The following is an 18,521-nucleotide window of genomic DNA, read 5'->3' on the forward strand; positions in this document are numbered from 1 at the left end:
GGGCGCCTAGCAGACCACTGCTGGGACCGCTCCCCAGATTGCTGAGTGAGAACCTCTGCAGTGCCGGGATTGCCTAAGATGCTCCCCAGATTGAGAGCCACTGGGCAATATTTCCTCCCAGTAGGCATGGTCCTAAGTCCTTGTTTCTGCTGCCCTGCTGTTGGGTCACCGTGCACCTGCTTCGCCATGGACTCTGAGTCCTGGGTCCCCTTTGGCACTGCCCTCCTGACCCCAGGCCCCTCCTGACCTGGACCACTTTGGTTCCTACCCTCCCCAGTGCTCTTGGACTGGGCTGGTTCTTCCACATCTCCACAAGTCACTGTGTCACATCAAGGAAGTCTCCATCAGAACTTCTGCCAGGTTAAACCCAACTCTGCTGCTCTCTAGACACAAGGCCCCCAGGCAACAAGAAATCAGAAGACCATGAACAATCTTTTGATAGTTCATTCTTGCAACAGTATTTACTGAGCACTTGCTCTGCTCAGGTGCGGTACAAAGGAACAGAGACGCACTCCTGGAACCCAGACACCTGTGCCCTGAAAGAAGGGAGGAGGAGAGGCTTCGAGAGGGGTGTTCATGGCAGGAGCCTACCGAGAGCTGGGCCCTAGGAGTCGGGGTTCAACTCCAACACCATCAGTCCCACACACTGCCCGAGTGTGTCATGGGCAAGCCATATCTGTACCCTGGCCTTGGCTTCCATGTCAGAAACCAGGAGAGCAGCTGCATTCCGGTTGCTGCAGGGATGCAGCGAGCTACTCCACATGTCACCTGCTCACATCTAGGCCCAATAATGCTGTCGTGACCACTTGTGGCAGTCCTGGGAGGAAGGGTCAAGTGTGGCTTCCCAGGAAGGCTGGCCCTGACCTTCCTTGTGTCCTGTCTCGATGGGCCTGGTCAGGAGCCCTGTCGTGCCCTTTTGAACCTCCCATGTGCTGCATGCATCCTCCACACGGTGGGCCCCAGGAAGCAGTTGTTAATGAGGGCCGTGGAGCGTGTTCTAGCCTGAAACAAAGCCTCAGACAATCAGGAGAGGCCCCAGCCTGTGGTCAGCTTGCCAGACTGCATCCCTCCATCTGGAAATCCTCCCTCATCACTGGGCCCGCCCCCTTTCTAGGCTCGCCTCTCTTCTAGAAACAGCTTCAGAGCTGCCTGTGGCATACTCTCCCCGCCCCCGTGCAGCCCCCCACCCCCGCCTGGCACCTCACCACAACAGGGCAGCTGAGGCAGGATCTAACCGTAGGGAACCCTGGCAAGGGGCTGGCTGCTGGCCTGCTGCCCTGAGGCTGGCCAAACAGACACCTGCTCTTCCTGAGGTGCGAGCCACCTTTCCCTCTGTGATTCTGAATGTTTGGTGCTGTGCACATGTTGTGGCTTTCGAGGGGTTGGGGGATACGGCGTCATTCAAAGGTGAGCCTTCCTGAAGCGGGAGGCTAGAATGCTTGGCAGCATGGAGGACAGGAATGGCAGTGTGGAGAATCAGTCAGCTTCTTCCCAAGAGCATCTTGCCACCTGTAGCTCAGGTAGAGAGTGCAACCTGGGGGAAGTCATTGTTTGGATGGGATGCTTTGTGACAGAGAACACCCATAGGCCAGAGTCTGCAGGGTCTGGCCAGCCCTGGCAAGGTTGCACAGGAATGCATGGCATCTGCTGGTTCAAGGCTCTCACTGAGATGGCTGGTTCTGCTTCTGATTCCCTCAGAGAAGCCCTTCAGGGTCCCGAAGGTTGTGGCTGCTCATCCTGGGGGTGGAGGGCAGGCTGGGGTGGGGCGAGTAGGCACTCCCAAGATCATCTGCAACCCCCTACCCCCTGTCTCAAGCTCCTACCCCTAAGCCTCAGACCCCCCACTCACGTTTATTACTCTCAACCCTTGTGCAGAGTTATCAGCACAACGTGTACCCTTTAACATATGTACCATTTCCATCCCATCACTCTCAAACCCGAGCTCCTCTCTCTGACATGCTGTAGGAGGAGTAGCCAAATGTGGTTACTTCACATCTGGGTTTAGACGCTTCATTTTTTGGTGGGGAAATTGGTGAGGCACATTTTGAGAGCACTAGCAGCTCTGCAAATGTCCTTGGCCTTGGGCTGCCCGGGGCCTGTTCTGGCTGAGCTGGTGAGTTCAGCTATGGATGCCTCCATGTTAAAATGCCCCGCCCCACTTGCCTGAGTCCTGCCACCACCACCCCCCCAATACAGTCCTCACAGGAACAAAGGGTGGAGATTTGGGTCTTAGGCTCTCCTGAATGTGACCACAAAGACACAAGACTGTTCCAAAGGTGGGTCTCAGCCATGCTGGCCTGGGAGCTCCCACTTCCTGCCGGTTGCAGAGGATGCCCTCGTGGTCCAAGAAGCTGCAGCGGCTTTCTGGGGCACTTGCAGAGTGGGCCCCCTTCCACTGGCTGTTGGAAGTGAGGGCCAGAATTCCTGGCAGGTGATCCCAGGCAGCAGGACTGAGGGGGGCTATGAGTCCAGCTGGCTCCTGTGTGCAGCCTGCTCTATAGCCCTTGAGCTGAGCTGCAGAGGCTGGTCCTCCACAGAGGCATGGGCCTGGGCATCCAGCCTGGCGGGCTCCACCCTGATCTGGCTCAGGTCCAGAATGCGGCCTGGGCACCTCTGGTCCTGTGGGCTGTGGAGTGGGCTGGCCAGGGAGGGCAGGCCACATATGGCAGCCATGCTAGGGAAGCTGTTAGGCTGTTTCTGTTGTAGAATGTCAGGGCCCCTGGCCTGAGGCTGCCCGCAGAGCCCGCTACCTGTGTTCTGCCTTGGGGGCTGACAGTCTTGGTGGATCTGTAGAGCTGCCACCTGGGCCACACAGCCTGTCAGAATGAGCTCCGAATCCACGGTGCTTCCCCCAAGACCTGGCCTCCAGGGACCTTGGAAACACCCCAGGTTCCCAGGAAGCCTGGGCTCCTGGGAGCCAGGCCAGGCAGAGGGGTTTGGGACCTTGTTTTTGCTGGACGTGTTGGTTGCCATGGGGGCTGCAGACCCCACAGAGGAGAACGAACCTTCAGGGTGGCCTTGTGTCCCTTTTTCCCCAGAGACCTGCACACACTCCAGAGAGGGGTCCCTGGATGGACAGCTGGTCCCCTGCTTGGCCCCTGCTAGGACCTCACTCACTCCAGCAAGCAGGCCCTTGGGGCCCGAACATGCCCACTGTTCCCGCCTGCTGAGTGCTGAGCTCACGGAGGTCCTACCTGCATCTAAGGCCTGGGTCCCCCCGCCCTCCAGCTTCACTGGACCCAGGCACACCTTCTCAGAGCCAGCTCCTGGTTTCTCCACCAGTCCTCCCGGCGGCGTCGCAGGCTCCCTGGGGGCCGAGGCAGGCGGGGCCCGGAGCTCTGGGCTCCGGCGCAGCCAGTTGATAATGCCCATGGTGATGGCGAGCTCGGTGTCGCAGAGCTTCAGCAGGCACTCCTTGCCCCTCCAGGAGCTCTGCAAGAAGCTCTGGCTGAGGAGGTCTGGGCCTGGAGCGGCGGCCAGGTTCTCTTCTGCCCCCACGTGGAAGCTGCACATGGACAGCGGGGCTCCCAGTGCCGGCCCCGACAGACTCTCAGACACACACAGGTCGTCATCCAGGCTCGGGCTCCCAGGGCCCTCCGTGGGGTCATAGAAGAGCTCGTAGAGGGCGTCTCCGCTGTAGCTGTCCCGGGGGAAAGCGGCTGCGGGTGTGCCGGGGCTCGGGGCCTCCTTCTTGTCCTCCTCCAGGCCTGGCGAGAAGGAGTCATAGTAGCCCTCGTCACTCGTGGACACAGATTCTGGCCGCTCGCTCTTGGGCGTGCCTGTGTCTATGGAGCTGGCTTTGGAGCCGCTGTGGGGGTCCCTGCATGGGCACAGGGGGAGCTCAGCAAGCCCAGCTGCATCTGGCCTGGGCTTGTCTGTGTCTGACCCCTGGGGGCCCCCCAGCCACGGACCTAGCAGGGCGCGCTGTTGCTGCCTCACCGAGTGATTCACACGGTCCCAGAACTTGTCAAAGTCAGACATCTCGTTCTGGGCAGGCGATGCCAGCTGCTCTACGCTGCCCTGGAAGGGGCCCCTGGAAGCCATGCAGTCAGGGGACTGGGATGCCCGGGCAGGGCTCTCCAGGCCCTCATGCAGCTCCAGGGATGGCACTGAGCTCTCGTCTGCAAAGATCTCCCCGCAGCCGGTGAGTGAGTCAAAGCTCTTGAGTGAGGCCACGTCCTCGCACAGGGCCCTGCAGAGGCCGAAGGAGGAGTCGGGTAGGAACTCACTGTCAGACAGGTCCTGGCACAGGCCGTCCAGTCCCAGCCCCTGGCCCAAGGGGAAGCAAGCTGTGCCCTGCTGCCCTCCAGCCTCTGACGGGCCCTCAGGGGAGGACAAGCTCTTCCCCTCAGTTGCCAGCGAGGCCAAATTCTCAGTCTTGTTTCTGCGGATGTGGAATAGATTCCGAAAACATTTCTTGGGTCGTTTCAGGGAAATTCTCTTCCTTGGGATGCTCTTGGCCACAGCTGGTACAAAGGGCATCTGGGGCACAAAGTGGCGGTAGTCAATCATGCGCTGGCTCCTGGGGGGCCCTGGGAAGCTTGCGCTGCCCACCAGCTGCCCTGTAGCTGCGGCTGCCCTGTCAGCCCTGGGCACACTGTCGTGAGTCTTGCTCTTTTGCACCAGTTTGAAGGGGGTCCCACAGAGAGCTGCAGGCCCCCCATTGGCGTCTGGCTGGGCCCCCTTGTCGGAGCCCCTGTCATATCCCTGGGTGCTGGGACTGACCTGGGGTCCCCTCTCACTGTGGGGTCGCTGCGGCCCTCCTGGTGCGACTGCATCCTCCGTGGCCGGGGCAGTGGCTGCTGGATCTGGGGGTTTCTCATGGTCAATCTGCAGGCTAGATTTGATGAATGTCTTTCCTCTCTTCAGTTCCATGCTGCAGTGTCCCTGCTGCTGTGGAGGAGAGAAGGAAGCGCTTGGTGCCCAAGATGGAGGCCTGTGGTTCTAGAAGACCTGTGTTTGCCTCCCCCCCACCCCACCCCACTGCCCACACGGGCCTGGGAGCTGAGCTCTGACCTCTGAGCTTGGATCCTCCATGCAGGCAAGAGGAGAGGGAGCTGGGAACTGCCCCGCCCACAGGCTTGCTGCTCCAGCCTTTGTAGATAACTGATACCCAGAGCCGTTAAGTCATGTGCTTAGAGGCAGACAACAGGAGACAAAATGAGAGCGTACTGGGGTCTGGTACTCCTGTAGTCGTGATCTTGCGACTCCCTCGAGCATCCTTTCAGAGCTTATCTGGGCAAGTTAGACTTCCATGTCCTGGCCCGGCACTCTACCCACAGCACCATATCCTTAGGAGGAGTATCATGGCCCTTCTGAGTGGAGGAAGCCGAGGACTCAATAAGTAAGTTGCTTCCTTCATGCAAGAGACAAGGAAACCCAAGCCTACTCCCTGGGCTGGGCGCAGTGGGCCATGTAGGCATGGGGGGAGGGAAGACACATGCATATGCCCTCCAGGACTGCTGCATCTGTTTGAGGAGGGAAGACTCAGTCTACACAGAGGCCATCAGGCAAGGCACAGCCAAGCATCTCATGGCGCACGAGAGCTTGCGCAGGGAGGAGAGAGCAATGTGGCAGAGGCGAAAGGGAGGAGACAAGCAGGAGACCAGGAACAGGCAGACGGGCCACACACAGCACAGCAGGAGCTGGAAGAGCAGGCGGGGGTCGTCTTCTGCGCACGTCCTAACTGATAAACATTGCTACCTGGAGTGCCAGCCACAGAGAGGCTCTGATGCCCAGTCTGAGTTCAATGGGAAAGAGTGCTGGAATCGCTTATTGATGTCTGTGCTGGGTTCGGGAGTGGGAAGGTGGTAAGGGTGTTAACAGCTTGATCATCCTTGCACAGCTGGGGAGGCTGGCCTTACCCCCAGTCAGGGAAGAGCTATGGAAGTCTTCTGAGGGAGTGGGTGAAAGCAGTGGCATAATGAAGCTGATGGTCTGAGACCATTTATGTGCTGTCTCAGTGGAGGATGGACTAAATCAGGAGAGAGGCTCTGAACAGAGAGGACTCACAAGAGGAAGCTAACATGGGCCGGGTGTATGGAGATAAGGTCTAGATGGAAACTGCAGTTCTAAGCATGAAAAACAGAGGTAAAGTCATAGGGTCTTTCAAAGGAAGGAACGCCAGGATTTAGCAACTAAATAAAGAAAGACAAGCAGGCCAGAAGTCATAAACACTGAGGCCGGGATTCATGCCATGAGGGGGACCATAGGAGTGAGAAAAGTCCAGAAAATGGAGAAGGATGAGAGGTGAGCAAAGGCAAGGAAGGGACCTGTGTTAAGAGCTGGTTTGGGGGAGAGGAGTAAGGGTCTAGTTTTAAACACGTTGCCTTTGGGGTGAGTGTGGAGGCCCGCAAGGCCACATCAAAAGAAGGCAGGGGCTTCCCTGGTGGCGCAGTGGTTAAGAGTCCGCCTGCCGATGCAGGGGACACGGGTTCGTGCCCCGGTCCGGGAAGATCCCACATGCCATGGAGTGGCTGGGCCCGTGAGCCATGGCTGCTGAGCCTGCGCGTCCGGAGCCTGTGCTCCGCAACGGGCCCCGCGTACCGCAAAAAAAAAAAAAAAAAAAAAAAAAGAGGTCAATGCTATATCAGTAAACAAACAATGTCAGAGCCATCAGCGATTGCAGCCCTCCAACGTGAGCCGGTGAGCCCTGAGGAAACTCAGGAAGGAAAGAATACCTGCCATGTAGCAGCCATCAGACTGCAGCCACTCCCATGATCAGCCCTCAGGAAACTCAGGATGTGAAAACACAGGATGCTGGCCCCAGGTAGCTGAGGTGCATATCAAAGGAGTCATTTCAGTGAGCCCAGAATCTTGCATCTTCCCATACACAGAAAAGTGCTAAATTCCTAAACTTGGGCTAGCAGGTTTTCTTTAATTAACAATAATTTTTTGACGTTCAGACTACCTGCCCTTTGTTGCAAAACTTCTGTATAACCTGATTCCCCCCCCACCTTGCCTCTTGGAGCAGTTGTCTCAGGGTTACTTGAGATGCTGCCTCCTGCGCTTGAAGTCCTAAAAATTCCACCAAATAAAACATAACTCAAAAAAAAAAAAAAAAAAAGAAGAAGAAGAAGGCAGTGCTGAAGGGCACCCCCTGAGAGGCCCCCCCGCCGTGGTGTGCCGTTCCTCACAGGTACCCCGCTCCCAGGCTCCATCTGCCTCACTGTCTCCGCCTCTCCTTGGCAGTGAGGGACCTGCCAGTTGGTCCTCTGGCTGGTTTCTTGGGCTCTCCGTAAGGAGTGCTCCATAGGGAGCATCTGGATTCACGCTCCCTCAGTCCACGGTCTGTGAGGGAAGAACAGAGCAGGTGTGCAGGCAAGTGGCTTTATTGGCCCGCATGCCTTTCACGCCCACTGCCAAAGAGGCGTCCCGGTCCCCTCCGGAGAGTCTCGGAAATGCTTCAACATGGGGTCCTGGAGGCGGGCCGAGGGGCTGCCTCCAGGCCCAGCTGGCAATGTTAAAGCCAAAGAGGATGAAAAGGGGTGGCAAAGTGGGCACTGCAGAGGCTCCCAGGGCAAGTGTCACGGCCTCCACCCCACTCCCACCTGTGGGCAGGGCTTCCTCCCCTGCAGAGGAGCACCTGGGGCCTTTGGCCAGAAGATAGTAGAAGGAGCAGGCACCGTGTCAGGGAAGGCTGCAGAGCCCAGGCTTGGATCTGGCTGCAGTTCAGCTCTTGGTGGCAGCATCCTGGACAGTGGGTCAGTCCCTCAAGCTGCCTTTCTGCCTCCTGCCAGGTGGCATGTGCCCAAGTCTTTCCCACCCTGTACCTGCAGACCCCATTTCCACTCCCCACAATCTTTTGTAGCCTAGCTCTGGTGGGTTTGGGTACACACAGCATAGCGGTTACTTTCTGGGCTCTGGAGTGGGAAGACCTGTATCTGAGTCTTTGTTCCCTCTACCTAACCAGGCAGAGTGCTTGGCCCATAACCTTATAAGGGACATACTACTGTAACCCCCATTTGAAAAAGGAGAAATTAAGGCGCAGAAAAGTCAATGGATTGGCCCAGGTCACACAGGTGGTAAGTAACAGACCTGGGATTTGAACCCAAGCCTGTCTGATACTAAACATGTGCTCTTAACTGATAGACATTCTATGAACTAACAGCTCAATCTCCTCTTTGTGGGAAATCTAAACATTGAATAATAAATGTGGTTTTGTGAGAAATTTTGGAAAGCATAATGAAAATGAAGATTAAAAGCAAAAGTATAGCTCACAAACTTAGAAAAATTGTAACTGAAGGTAGTATAATTTCTATAGCAAGAAAATTTGGAGATTTTTGTTGCATTTATTTTTTTTCCATGTTTTAGAAAAATCTTATTACTGTCCTTTGGGAAATGACTTCAACCAGGCAAGATAAAGATTATTTCACTGTGTGCAGAATTTTGCAACTACAGAATATAAGATGGTTTATTTGATACTGATCTCTATAAATAAAACTACTAGTTTCTTAATTCTTGTAATAGTTACTGATTTAAAATCTAATTCTTGGAATAGTTACTGATTTAAAATCATGAGCAATTGGAAATTTCACCACACTCTAAAGTTGGAAAACGGTCTTTCAAAATAGCTGTCATTGCTATAGGTGTTGGAACCAAATGTCACTAATATTGCCAACCCTATTTCCTGAGTTCATTTAGCACTTTGCACGTTGTTAGGACAATAAGCACTAAGGCCCAGAACAATGAACCAGAGACTTGCAAAATACTGGAGCAATCAGGTGAAATTCAGTGTGTGTTCAGTCCATTCAGTTTCCATGTTAAAATATTTTACCAGATCCTGACTCTTTGGAAATGTGGTGTCCCTATGTGACACGGGTGGGAACTCCCTGAGAGGTCAGAAGACCCACTGCCCAACTGGGGTCAAGCTGAGAGGTCATCTTTCATGATAATTCTCGGGGCACAGTGGGATTTATCTGGACAGCCAGGTGCTGGCATTCTCATTTCCTGAGGGCAAAGGCCATGTGTCCAGGTTCTCAGTTGCAAAAATGCGCAATCTGCCTTGTAACCCTGTGGCTAGACACCCTCTTTGTGGAGCCTGAGAGATACTCCCCCATCCCTTGCCAGCCAGGAAGGCCAATTTTCAGTTTTAACAGGTCACTCCAGTTGTGGGTGAGAATGTGAGACAGGAGCAAGAGTGGACACAAGAGGGCAGGTTAGGAGCCAGAGGAAGGTCCAGTGGAAAGAAAGTGGTGGCAGAGACTTCCCACGTGTGAAAGCTTACATCTCAGCATCTTACACAGAGCATGCGCATGCATACAAACTTACTGCGAATTGAGCAAATGAAGGAATTCCATTTGCTGCTTTTCTACATTATGACTAACTTAGCTCTAGCTCAACTGCCTAGAATCTTCTTTTCCTTTTGGTAAGGGAATTCTATGTTTTTCTTTCCTTTTTGAACATTAAAATGACCAGGAATTTCATAGAGCAAAATAAAAACCTTGGAGCTACACATGTGCAACAGAAACAGTTTGGAAATATAAAAATTTTGACGAATAGTTTTGGTATTTACCCTGCCTTCTCCTGCCCCGCCCCCAATATCCAGGAAAATCACACACATGAAACACAAAGGGGTGAATGGTGATAAGAGAGTAGGGGCCTATGAGGGGAGCCCCGCCCAGGGACATACTGGACATTGGGGTGGAGAGGCTATGTGTGAGGCAGTAGTTTATCTCTGTAATAGGCTGCCTTGTCTAAGTGAAAACCTTCATGGTGATGGAGTGGAGGCCACTGCGGGGAGGGAGAGCCTCTGTGTTCTGGGATGGCTGTGGGGTGGGGAATGAAGCAGAAATAGAATCTGCAGTGTTTAGAACATCACCAATTCACCCAGCCCCCACGTTGGGGAGACAAAGGGACCTTTGGGGAGCGAAGGTCCTGGTCTACTTTTTCTAAGGGAGTCTCTGGGCGTTCCTGGCCTGCCCAGTGGAGAAAAGATAGGTCTCCAGTCTTACTCGTCCCTTCCCAGTACCCGCATCCGAGGGGACAAGGTTCCCCCCCTTCCCTAGCCCAGACCTTTTCAGGTCTGTGTCATCGCTCCCAGACCCCGCATCGCGAAGTGGACCGAGCGCAGACACTGGTTCCTCCTCTCAGCCCGCCCGTTGCGCGAAAAACGCACAAAAATGTCCAAATCGCTGCCCTCCTCCGCTCCACGCCCACATCCTCGGGGCTTTGGCGACTTACCGCTGGGGCCTGGAGCGTCGCAGGACGCGGCCTTGGCAGGTCCGGGAGCCGCGCCCGATCCCGAGCTGAGCGCTCAGCACCACGGTCAGCTCCCGGCGCCGCGCGCGCCCGCCGGACCCTGGGAGGCCGAGGGCAGGCTCCCTCCCTTCGCCGCAGGAGGGGCTGGGAGGCCGCGGCAGGAGGCGGGCCCGCAAGGGTTTAGCCGCCGGAGGGCAATCGCGCCGCGGCGGGGCGGGGCCGGGCGGAGAGCCTGTCGGAGAGCCTGTCGGCCGCGGAGGCGCCCCCGCGCAGGAGTGGGCGAGGCGGCGCGCGGGGCCGGGTGGGGAGCGCTCTGGCAGGGCCGCCGCCCGGACCTCGCTCGGTCTCGCTTTGTTCGTGTTTATTCCGGTATCTGCCTCCGTGCGTCTCTACCCACCCCGCAGGGCTGTGGTTCTGCATCCCTCAGGCCCAGCCTCTTGGGCTCCCCAGACTGACAGCCGCCCAATCGTCTTCCCTCGCCCCCGACCGTATTCCCCCGCCGCGGTCCGAACTCCCGAGAGCGCGCAGGTGTGGGTGCCCCTACCCTCCACAGCCCGCGGCGCCGGGGCACATTTATTCCAACCCTGTCGGAAGGGCCGAGTCACGAGCCCTCCCCAGGATTCGGAGCGGGTTTGGAAGAAGGAGCAGGCGAATCTCGAGACGCGGGGCAGCGTCTTCAGGAGCCTTGCTTACAGAGTGCCTTTCTGTGACTGATGGGAAGGAACGAGGCGCTCCCCGCACAGGTACTCACGGTGTGGCGTCTGCCGGGGCTGTGGCCTGCCGCAGTCTTGCGGGAGGGGCAGAGGTGCTGTGGGACCCTCTCCCCGCTGAGCTGAGGGAGGAGGGTCTGCACGCCGGGAGCAGGAATAAAGTATGGAGTAGGCAACTCCGGGATGGCTCGGAGAGAAGTGCCAGGAGCATGGGTGAGGGGCGGAGCGCAGGCAGGGCTGGCGGGGCGGGGCGGGGCGGGGTGGCGGGCGGGAGAGCCCAGGCAGAGAGCGCTGGGAGGGAGAAGGAAGGAGGCTTCCAGTCCAGGCTTGGGCTGAGGCCCCAAAGAGGTCAGCGCTCCGTGCGTGACGAAGGCCACTCCTTTCTTTGAGCCTGGTGGGCTCCCTCCCTGTTCCCATTTCCAAAAAAAATCCCCTGGATACTGACGTCCTTCCTTGGTCTGGGCTGGCTTTGTCATAAATCAGCAGCCTTCTTTATCATCAGTCACCTTGAGACCATCCCACCCCAGTCACCCCAGTCAAGAGCAGCTCCACCGCAGGCCCCTCCTTCAGCAAGGATCACCCACCACCTTTGGGTGAGGCCCCCTTCTTGCATTTCTTGGCGTTGAATCGTCTTTCTAGCCAGTGACTGACTCACCGTTACCCCAGATGTCCTCCCTCCCTCCATGTTGATGGTATAGTCCTGACCTTTCCTGGCAGTTTCTGGCCTTCAGAGTTCCCAGGATCAATTTCCCCCCTATTACGTAGAAACATAGGTGGATCTGTGCCTCATGCCACATAACCCTGAATCAAGCGTAGGATCCCCTAGACGCCACAGTCCTCACCAGTTTAAGTTAACAAAGATTAGCCTCTCCTATTATGGTCTGCCTTCTTCCGCATTACAGCATTACAAGGACAAATTTTCCCTTAACTTCTTCCATTGAGTGATAATTGGTCTAGTCAATGCTCAGCTTGTCACCCTTTTGTCAGTGAGAACTATTCTAAGCCGTCTACTTCCTCCTTTTAGACAGTTTAAAAACATCCTTATTTTGGGGTATAAAAACCCCAAACAAAAACAAACTCTCTCTCTCTATATATATATATATATATATAAAACACATATATAACATATATATAACATATATAACATATATATAGTTTGTTTATTACATATTTATATGTAATAAACAAACTATATATAATTATATATTATATATAAAATATATTTATATATATAAATAAACTATATAATACACACACACATATATATAATTTTTTTCCCCAAGACTTGGGATCTGGTCTTCTCCAAGGACCCCTGGAAAGACCTTTCACACCAAGATTTCCCAGTTTAGATATTACTGAAAGATTTCTTCTTTAAATTGTTTTAATATAAACTTATTTTGTGTTATTTTTGTAATACACTGACTTAGTTTTCTCATCTGCATTTTCAGGCTGTGGCTATAACCCTCTTCCTTCCTGGCATGGGCTCTTAGGGTTTTCTGACCTGGGCTCCCAGGTGACTTGATTGACTGGAGGATCTCAGGCCCCCTGGCCACACCCCTTGCTTTCTGACAGACCCAGAGGATTTCACTTAACTGTGAGCACAAATTTAACAACAGCCTATGATGCTGATCTGGCCAGCTGCATCAGTGGGTGTGCGAAGCTCCAGGTTTGCAGCCTGAGAACCAGTTCCATGTGGGGCCCACATCTGAAGGGACGGGGAGAGGAGGTGAGGGGTGGAACCCCACACCTCTGAGGAAGGCTGGCAGGACTGGGGCTGTCAACTTGGAGAAGAACATGCTTCAGGGGCCACAGTTTGGAACAGATGGCTCACCGGGGAGGAGGGCCAATGGCTCCAAGGGTGGGCGCGGCAAGAGGCACTCTAGGACTCAGGTCAGTTCCCCTGCAGCAAGATGTCCTCCCCTATCTCAAACAAACTAGTGTGAGGGGTGCTCTCAGATGAAGTGGCTGTGGCTATGGCTGGATGGTTTCTTGTTCTTTTACGTTTCTCTATATTTTAAAATGTCCATCTTAAAAAAAAACTGAACAGAGTTTCTTTTTCTTTTTTTCAATTGTGGCAAAATATGCATAACATAGAATTTTCAATTCAACAGTTTGTAAGTGTACAGTTTGGTGTCATTAAATACATTACACAGTTGTATACCAACATCTCTACCTGCTTCCAAAATATTTTCATCACCCCAAATAGAAACTCTGTACCCATAAAGTGATAACTACTCATTCCTCACTCCTCCTAGCTGCTGTATTCTACTTTCTACCTGTATTCTACTTTCTTTCCCTGTGAATTAGACTCTTCTATGTAACTCATATAAATGGAATCGTTCAATATTTGCCCTTCTGTGTCTGGTTTATTTCACTTAGCATGAGGTTTTCAAGGTTCACCCATGTTGTATAATAGCATTTATCAAAATTTCATTCCATTTTAGGACTGAATAATATTGCAGTGTATGTATGTACCACATTTCTTTATCCATTCATCCACTGATGGACATTTGGGTTGTTTCTACCTTTTATCTATTGTGAATAATGCTGCTATAAACATTAGTGTACAAATATCTGTTCAAGATTCAGCTATCACTTCTTTCTGGTATAGACCTAGAAGTGGAATTGTTGATAGTATGGTAATTCTATGTTTAGTTTTTTGAGGAACCATCACTTTTTTTTCACAGTGGCAGCACCAGTTTACATTCCCACCAGCAATTTCTCCACATCTTTGCAGATACTTGTTATTTTCTGTGTTTTTGTTGTTTTTTAAATAATAGCCATCCTAATGGGTGTGAGTTGGTATCTCCTTGTGGTTTTGATTTGCATTTCCCTAATTAGTAATGTTAAGGATGTTTTCCATGTGATTATTGGCCATTTGTATATCTTCTCCAGAGAAATATCTATTCAAGGTCTTTATTGAATTTTTTTTTTTTTTTTTTTTTTTTTTTTGCAGAACACACCTCTCACTGTTGTGGCCTCTCCCGTTGCGGAGCATAGGCTCCAGACGCGCAGGCTCAGCGGCCATGGCTCACAGGCCCAGCCGCTCCGTGGCATGTGGGATCTTCCTGGACCGGGGCACGAACCCGTGTCCCCTGCATCGGCAGGCGGACTCTCAACCACTGCGCCACCAGGGAAGCCCATCTTTATTGAATTTTAAATTGGATTATTTGTCTTTTTTTTCCATCTGTATTGAGATATTATTGACATATATTGGGTTGGCCAAAAAGTTCATTTGGGTTTTTCCTTAAGATGTTACGAAAAACCTGAACGAACATTTTGGGCAACCCGATACATATGTAAGTTTAAGGTGTAGAACTTGATGATTTTATACACAAATATATGGCAAAATATTTTCCACAATAAGGTTAGTTAACACTTTTATCCCCTCACAATATTGCCATCTGGGGGAGCTGAGGAGATAACATTTAAGATTCATTCTCTTAACTACTTACAAGTATACAATACAGTATTGTCAATTATTGTCAACATGCTGTACCTTACATCCCCAGAACTTATTCATCTTATAATTGGAAGTTTGTACTTCCAATATACCTTTCACCAATATCTCCCCATTTCCCCATACTCTGGCAACCACCCTTCCACTCTCTGTTTCTATGAGTTCAGCTTTTTAAGATTCTACATATAAGTGACTCATGTGGTGTATGCCATCCTCTGTCTGACTTATTTCACTTATCTTACAGTCCTCAAGGTCAATCCATGTTGTCACAAAAGGCAGGACTTCCTTCTTTTTATGTCTGAATAATATTCCAGTGTGTGTGTGTGTGTGTGTGTGTGTGTGTGTGTACATTTTCTTTATCCATTTATCCATCCATGTCGGCTATTGTGAATAATGTTTCAATGAACATGGGGGTGCAGATATCTCTTCAAGATGGTGACTTCATATTATTTGGATATATACTCAGAAGTAGGATTGCTGGATCATATGGAAATTCTATTTTTAATATTTTGAGGACCCTCCATACTGTTTTCCATAGGGGCTGCACCAATTTCCATTCCCACCAACGTCGCACAAGGGATCCCTTTTCTCCACATCCTTGCCAACACTTTGTTGTCTCTGGTATTTTTAATAATAGCCATTCTAACAGGTGTGAGGTGATATCTCATTGTGGTTTTGATTTGCATTTCCCTGATGATTAGTGATGTTGAGCACATTTTCATGTTATTGGGCATTTATAATGGCCTATGTCTATTCAGATCCTCTGTTTATTTTTTGGTCATATTGGTTTTCTTTTTTTTTTTTTTTGCTATTGAGTTGTATGAATTTCTCATGTATTTTGGATATTAGCCCATTATCAGACATATGGTTTGTGAATATTTTCTCCCATTCCATAACTTGGTTTTATATTTTGTTGATTATTTCTTTTGTCATAAAGAAGCTTTTTAATTGAGCTTCACTTGTTGATTTTTACTTTTGTTGCTTGTGCTTTGGTTACTGAACTGAACTTGGGTCTGCTTGCCTGACTTGCAGCAAAGCCAATCTACTGACACTGGGTTGTAGTGAAGGAAAGTACAGCATTTACTGACGGGCCAAGTGAGAATGGGCAGCTCACGCTCAAAAGACCTGAACTCCCTGATGGCTTTCAGGGAAGGGCTTTTAAAGGCACCATTAGAGATGAAGTTTGTAGGGTGCCTGAGCAGCTGGTAGACGTTCTTCTGATTTGCTGGTGGTGAGGTAATAGGGTGGTATTTCAGGAGTTAACATCATCAACCTTCTGGTTCCAACCTGTCTGAGGTCTGCATGCTTGTCAGCATGCAGTTAATTTCTTCCAGCTGGTGGGGCTTTTAATACCTACAAAACATCTCATGGGTATGACTGAAGAGAACTAAAGATCTTTGACTTTGCCTTATGGCCTAAACTATTATTATTTTGTCTTGCTTGACTGCTTTCCTTTGTTTCTGTGTTTTCTCACTTCTCTGATTAAATTTGTTGTTTGGAACTTGGGGAATGCCTAGCAGGCTAAAGCTTTTTTACAAACCAGTGGCTGCGGACATGGTGGTGGGGGGAGATCTGTCCCCAGCAAGGATCCGTAGGGTCCTGCTTAGATTCACTTTTAGTGCCATATCTAAAAAATCATTGCCAGGACAAAAGTCAAGAAGCTTTACCCCTGTGTTTTCTTCCAGGAGTTTTACAATTTGGGTCTTACATTTAAACATTTAATCCATTTCAGTTAATTTTTGTGAGTGGTCTAAGGGTTCCAATTTCTTTTTTCTGCATGTGAATATCCAGTTTTCCTAACAATATTCATTCCCCACTGAGTAGTCTTGGCTCCCTTGTCCAATATTAGCTAACCATATATGCATGGGTTTATTTCTGGGCTCTTGATTCTGTTCCATTAGTCTACATGTCTGTTTTTGTGCCAATACCATGCTGTTTTGATTACTATCACTTTGTAATAAAATTTGGGATCAGAAAGTGTGATGCCTCCAGTTTTGTTCTTCTTTCTCAATATTTCAGCTATTTGGAGTCTTTCATGATCCTTTGTAATTTTAGGATTTTTTTTTTCTATTTCTGTTTGAAAAATGCTATTGGAATTTTGATAGGGATTGCATTGAACCTATAAATGGCTTTGATAGTACAAACATCTGAATAATATTAATTCTTCCTCCATGACATATTTTTCTATTTAATTCTGTCTTCTTCAATTTCTTTCATCAATGTCTTATAGTTTTCAGTGTACAGATTGTTCACTTCCTTGGTTAAATTTATTTCTAAGTATTTTATTATTCTTGATTATATTGCAAATAGAATTATTTTTCTTTAATTCTTTTCCAGATTGTTTTTTTATTATTGTATAGAAATGCAACTGATTTTTTTTTTTTTTGCAGTACGTGGGCCTCACTGTTGTGGCCTCTCCCGTTGCGGAGCACAGGCTCCAGACGCGCAGGCTCAGCAGCCATGGCTCACGGGCCCAGCCACTCCGCGGCATGTGGGATCTTCCCAGACCGGGGCATGAACCCATGTCCCCTGCATTGGCAGGCAGACTCTCAACCACTGCGCCACCAGAGAAGCCCGCAACTGATTTTTATATGTTGTTGTATCCTTCAACTTTACTAAAATTTGTTTATTAGTTCTAATAGTTTTTTGGTAGAGTCTTAGGATTTTCTAAGTATGAGATCATGTCATCTGGAAACAAAGACAATTTTACTTCTTCCTCTGTAATTTGGATACCTTTTATTTCTTTTTCTCACCTAGTTGCTCTGTCTAGGATTTCCAGTGCTATGTTGAATAGAAATAGGGAGAATGGTCACCCTTGTGTTGTTCCTGATCTTAGTGGGAAAGCTTTCAACCTTTCACTGTTGAGTTTGATGTTAGCTGAGTGTTTGTCATATATAGCTTTTATTATGTTTAGTATGTTCCTTTTATGCCCATCTGTTGAGAATTTTTATATTGAAAGAATGTTGAATTTTGTGAAGTACTCTTTCTGCATCTATTGCGGTGATCATATGATTTTTATCTTTCATTTTATTAATGTGGTATATCACATTTATTGATTTGCATATGTTGAACCATCCTTGCATCCCAGAGACTAAATCGCACTTGATCATGGTGTATCATCCTTCAATGTGCTGTTGAATTCAGTTTCCAAGTATTTTGTTGAGAATTTTTAAATGTATATTCAGTAGGGTATTGGTCTATAGTTTCCTTTTCCTATAGTGTCCTTATCTGGCTTTGGTATAAGCGTAATGCTGGCTTTGTAAAGTGAGTTCGGGAGTGTTCCTTCTTTAATATTTTGGAAGAGTTTGAGAAAGAATGTTGTTCTTCTTTAAATGTTTGGTAGAATTCACCAGTGAAACCATCTGGTCCCAAGCTTTTGTTTGTTGGATTTTTTTTTGATTACTGATTCATTCAATCTCCTTACTCATTATTGGTTTATCCAATTTTTTAATTTCTTCATAATTCAGTTTTGGTAGATGGTATGTTTCTGGGAATATATCCATTTATTCTAGGTTATCAAACTTTTTGTCATATAATTGCTTATAGTAGCTTCTCATGATCCTCTGTATTTCTGTGGTGTCAGTTGTAATGTCTCCATTTTCATTTCTGATTTTATTTCTTTGACCCTTCTCTCTTTTTTCTTAGTAGTCTATCTAAAAGTTTGACAGTTTTGATGATCTTTCAAAAATAAAACAATTCTTAGTCTTATTAATATTTTCTATTCATTCGTTTCTGCTCTGATCTTTGTTATTACCTTCCTTTGCTAATTTTGGTATTAATTTGTTCTTCTTTGTCTAGTTCCTTGAGGTGTAAAGTTAGGTTGTTTATTAGAGATTTTTCTTTTTTTTTTTTAGTGTAGGCATTTATCACTGTAAACTTCCCTCTTATAACTGGTTTTCCTGCATCCCATAAATTTTGGTATATTGTGTTCCCATTTTTGTTTGTTTCAAGATATTTTTTTACTTCTCTTTTGACTTCAGCTTTGACTCATTGGTTGTTCAGAGGTGTACTGTTTAATTTACACATATTTTTGAATTTTCCAGTTTACCTCCTATTATTATTATTTTTTATTTTATTTTTTTTTGCAGTATGCGGGCCTCTCACTGTTGTGGCCTCTCCCATTGCGGAGCACAGGCTCCGGACGCTCAGGC

At 49.4% G+C, this 18,521-nt stretch overlaps 1 protein-coding gene across 1 annotated transcript; it reads right to left on the reverse strand.

Moving 5' to 3' along the window:
- Positions 1-2,460: 2,460 nt before the first annotated feature.
- On the reverse strand, positions 2,461-4,875 carry AMER3 (APC membrane recruitment protein 3; the record flags this gene model as incomplete). The annotated part of the gene is made up of 1 exon (XM_079709860.1): positions 2,461-4,875. One exon carries the CDS (start codon positions 4,873-4,875, stop codon positions 2,461-2,463), a length of 2,415 nt encoding a protein of 804 aa, XP_079565986.1.
- Between the last annotated feature and the right edge of the window lie 13,646 nt (positions 4,876-18,521).

The sequence above is a fragment of the Hyperoodon ampullatus genome (genome assembly GCF_949752795.1).
Source record: "Hyperoodon ampullatus genome assembly, chromosome: 8".
In the NCBI taxonomy this organism is placed as follows: Eukaryota; Metazoa; Chordata; class Mammalia; order Artiodactyla; family Ziphiidae; genus Hyperoodon; species Hyperoodon ampullatus.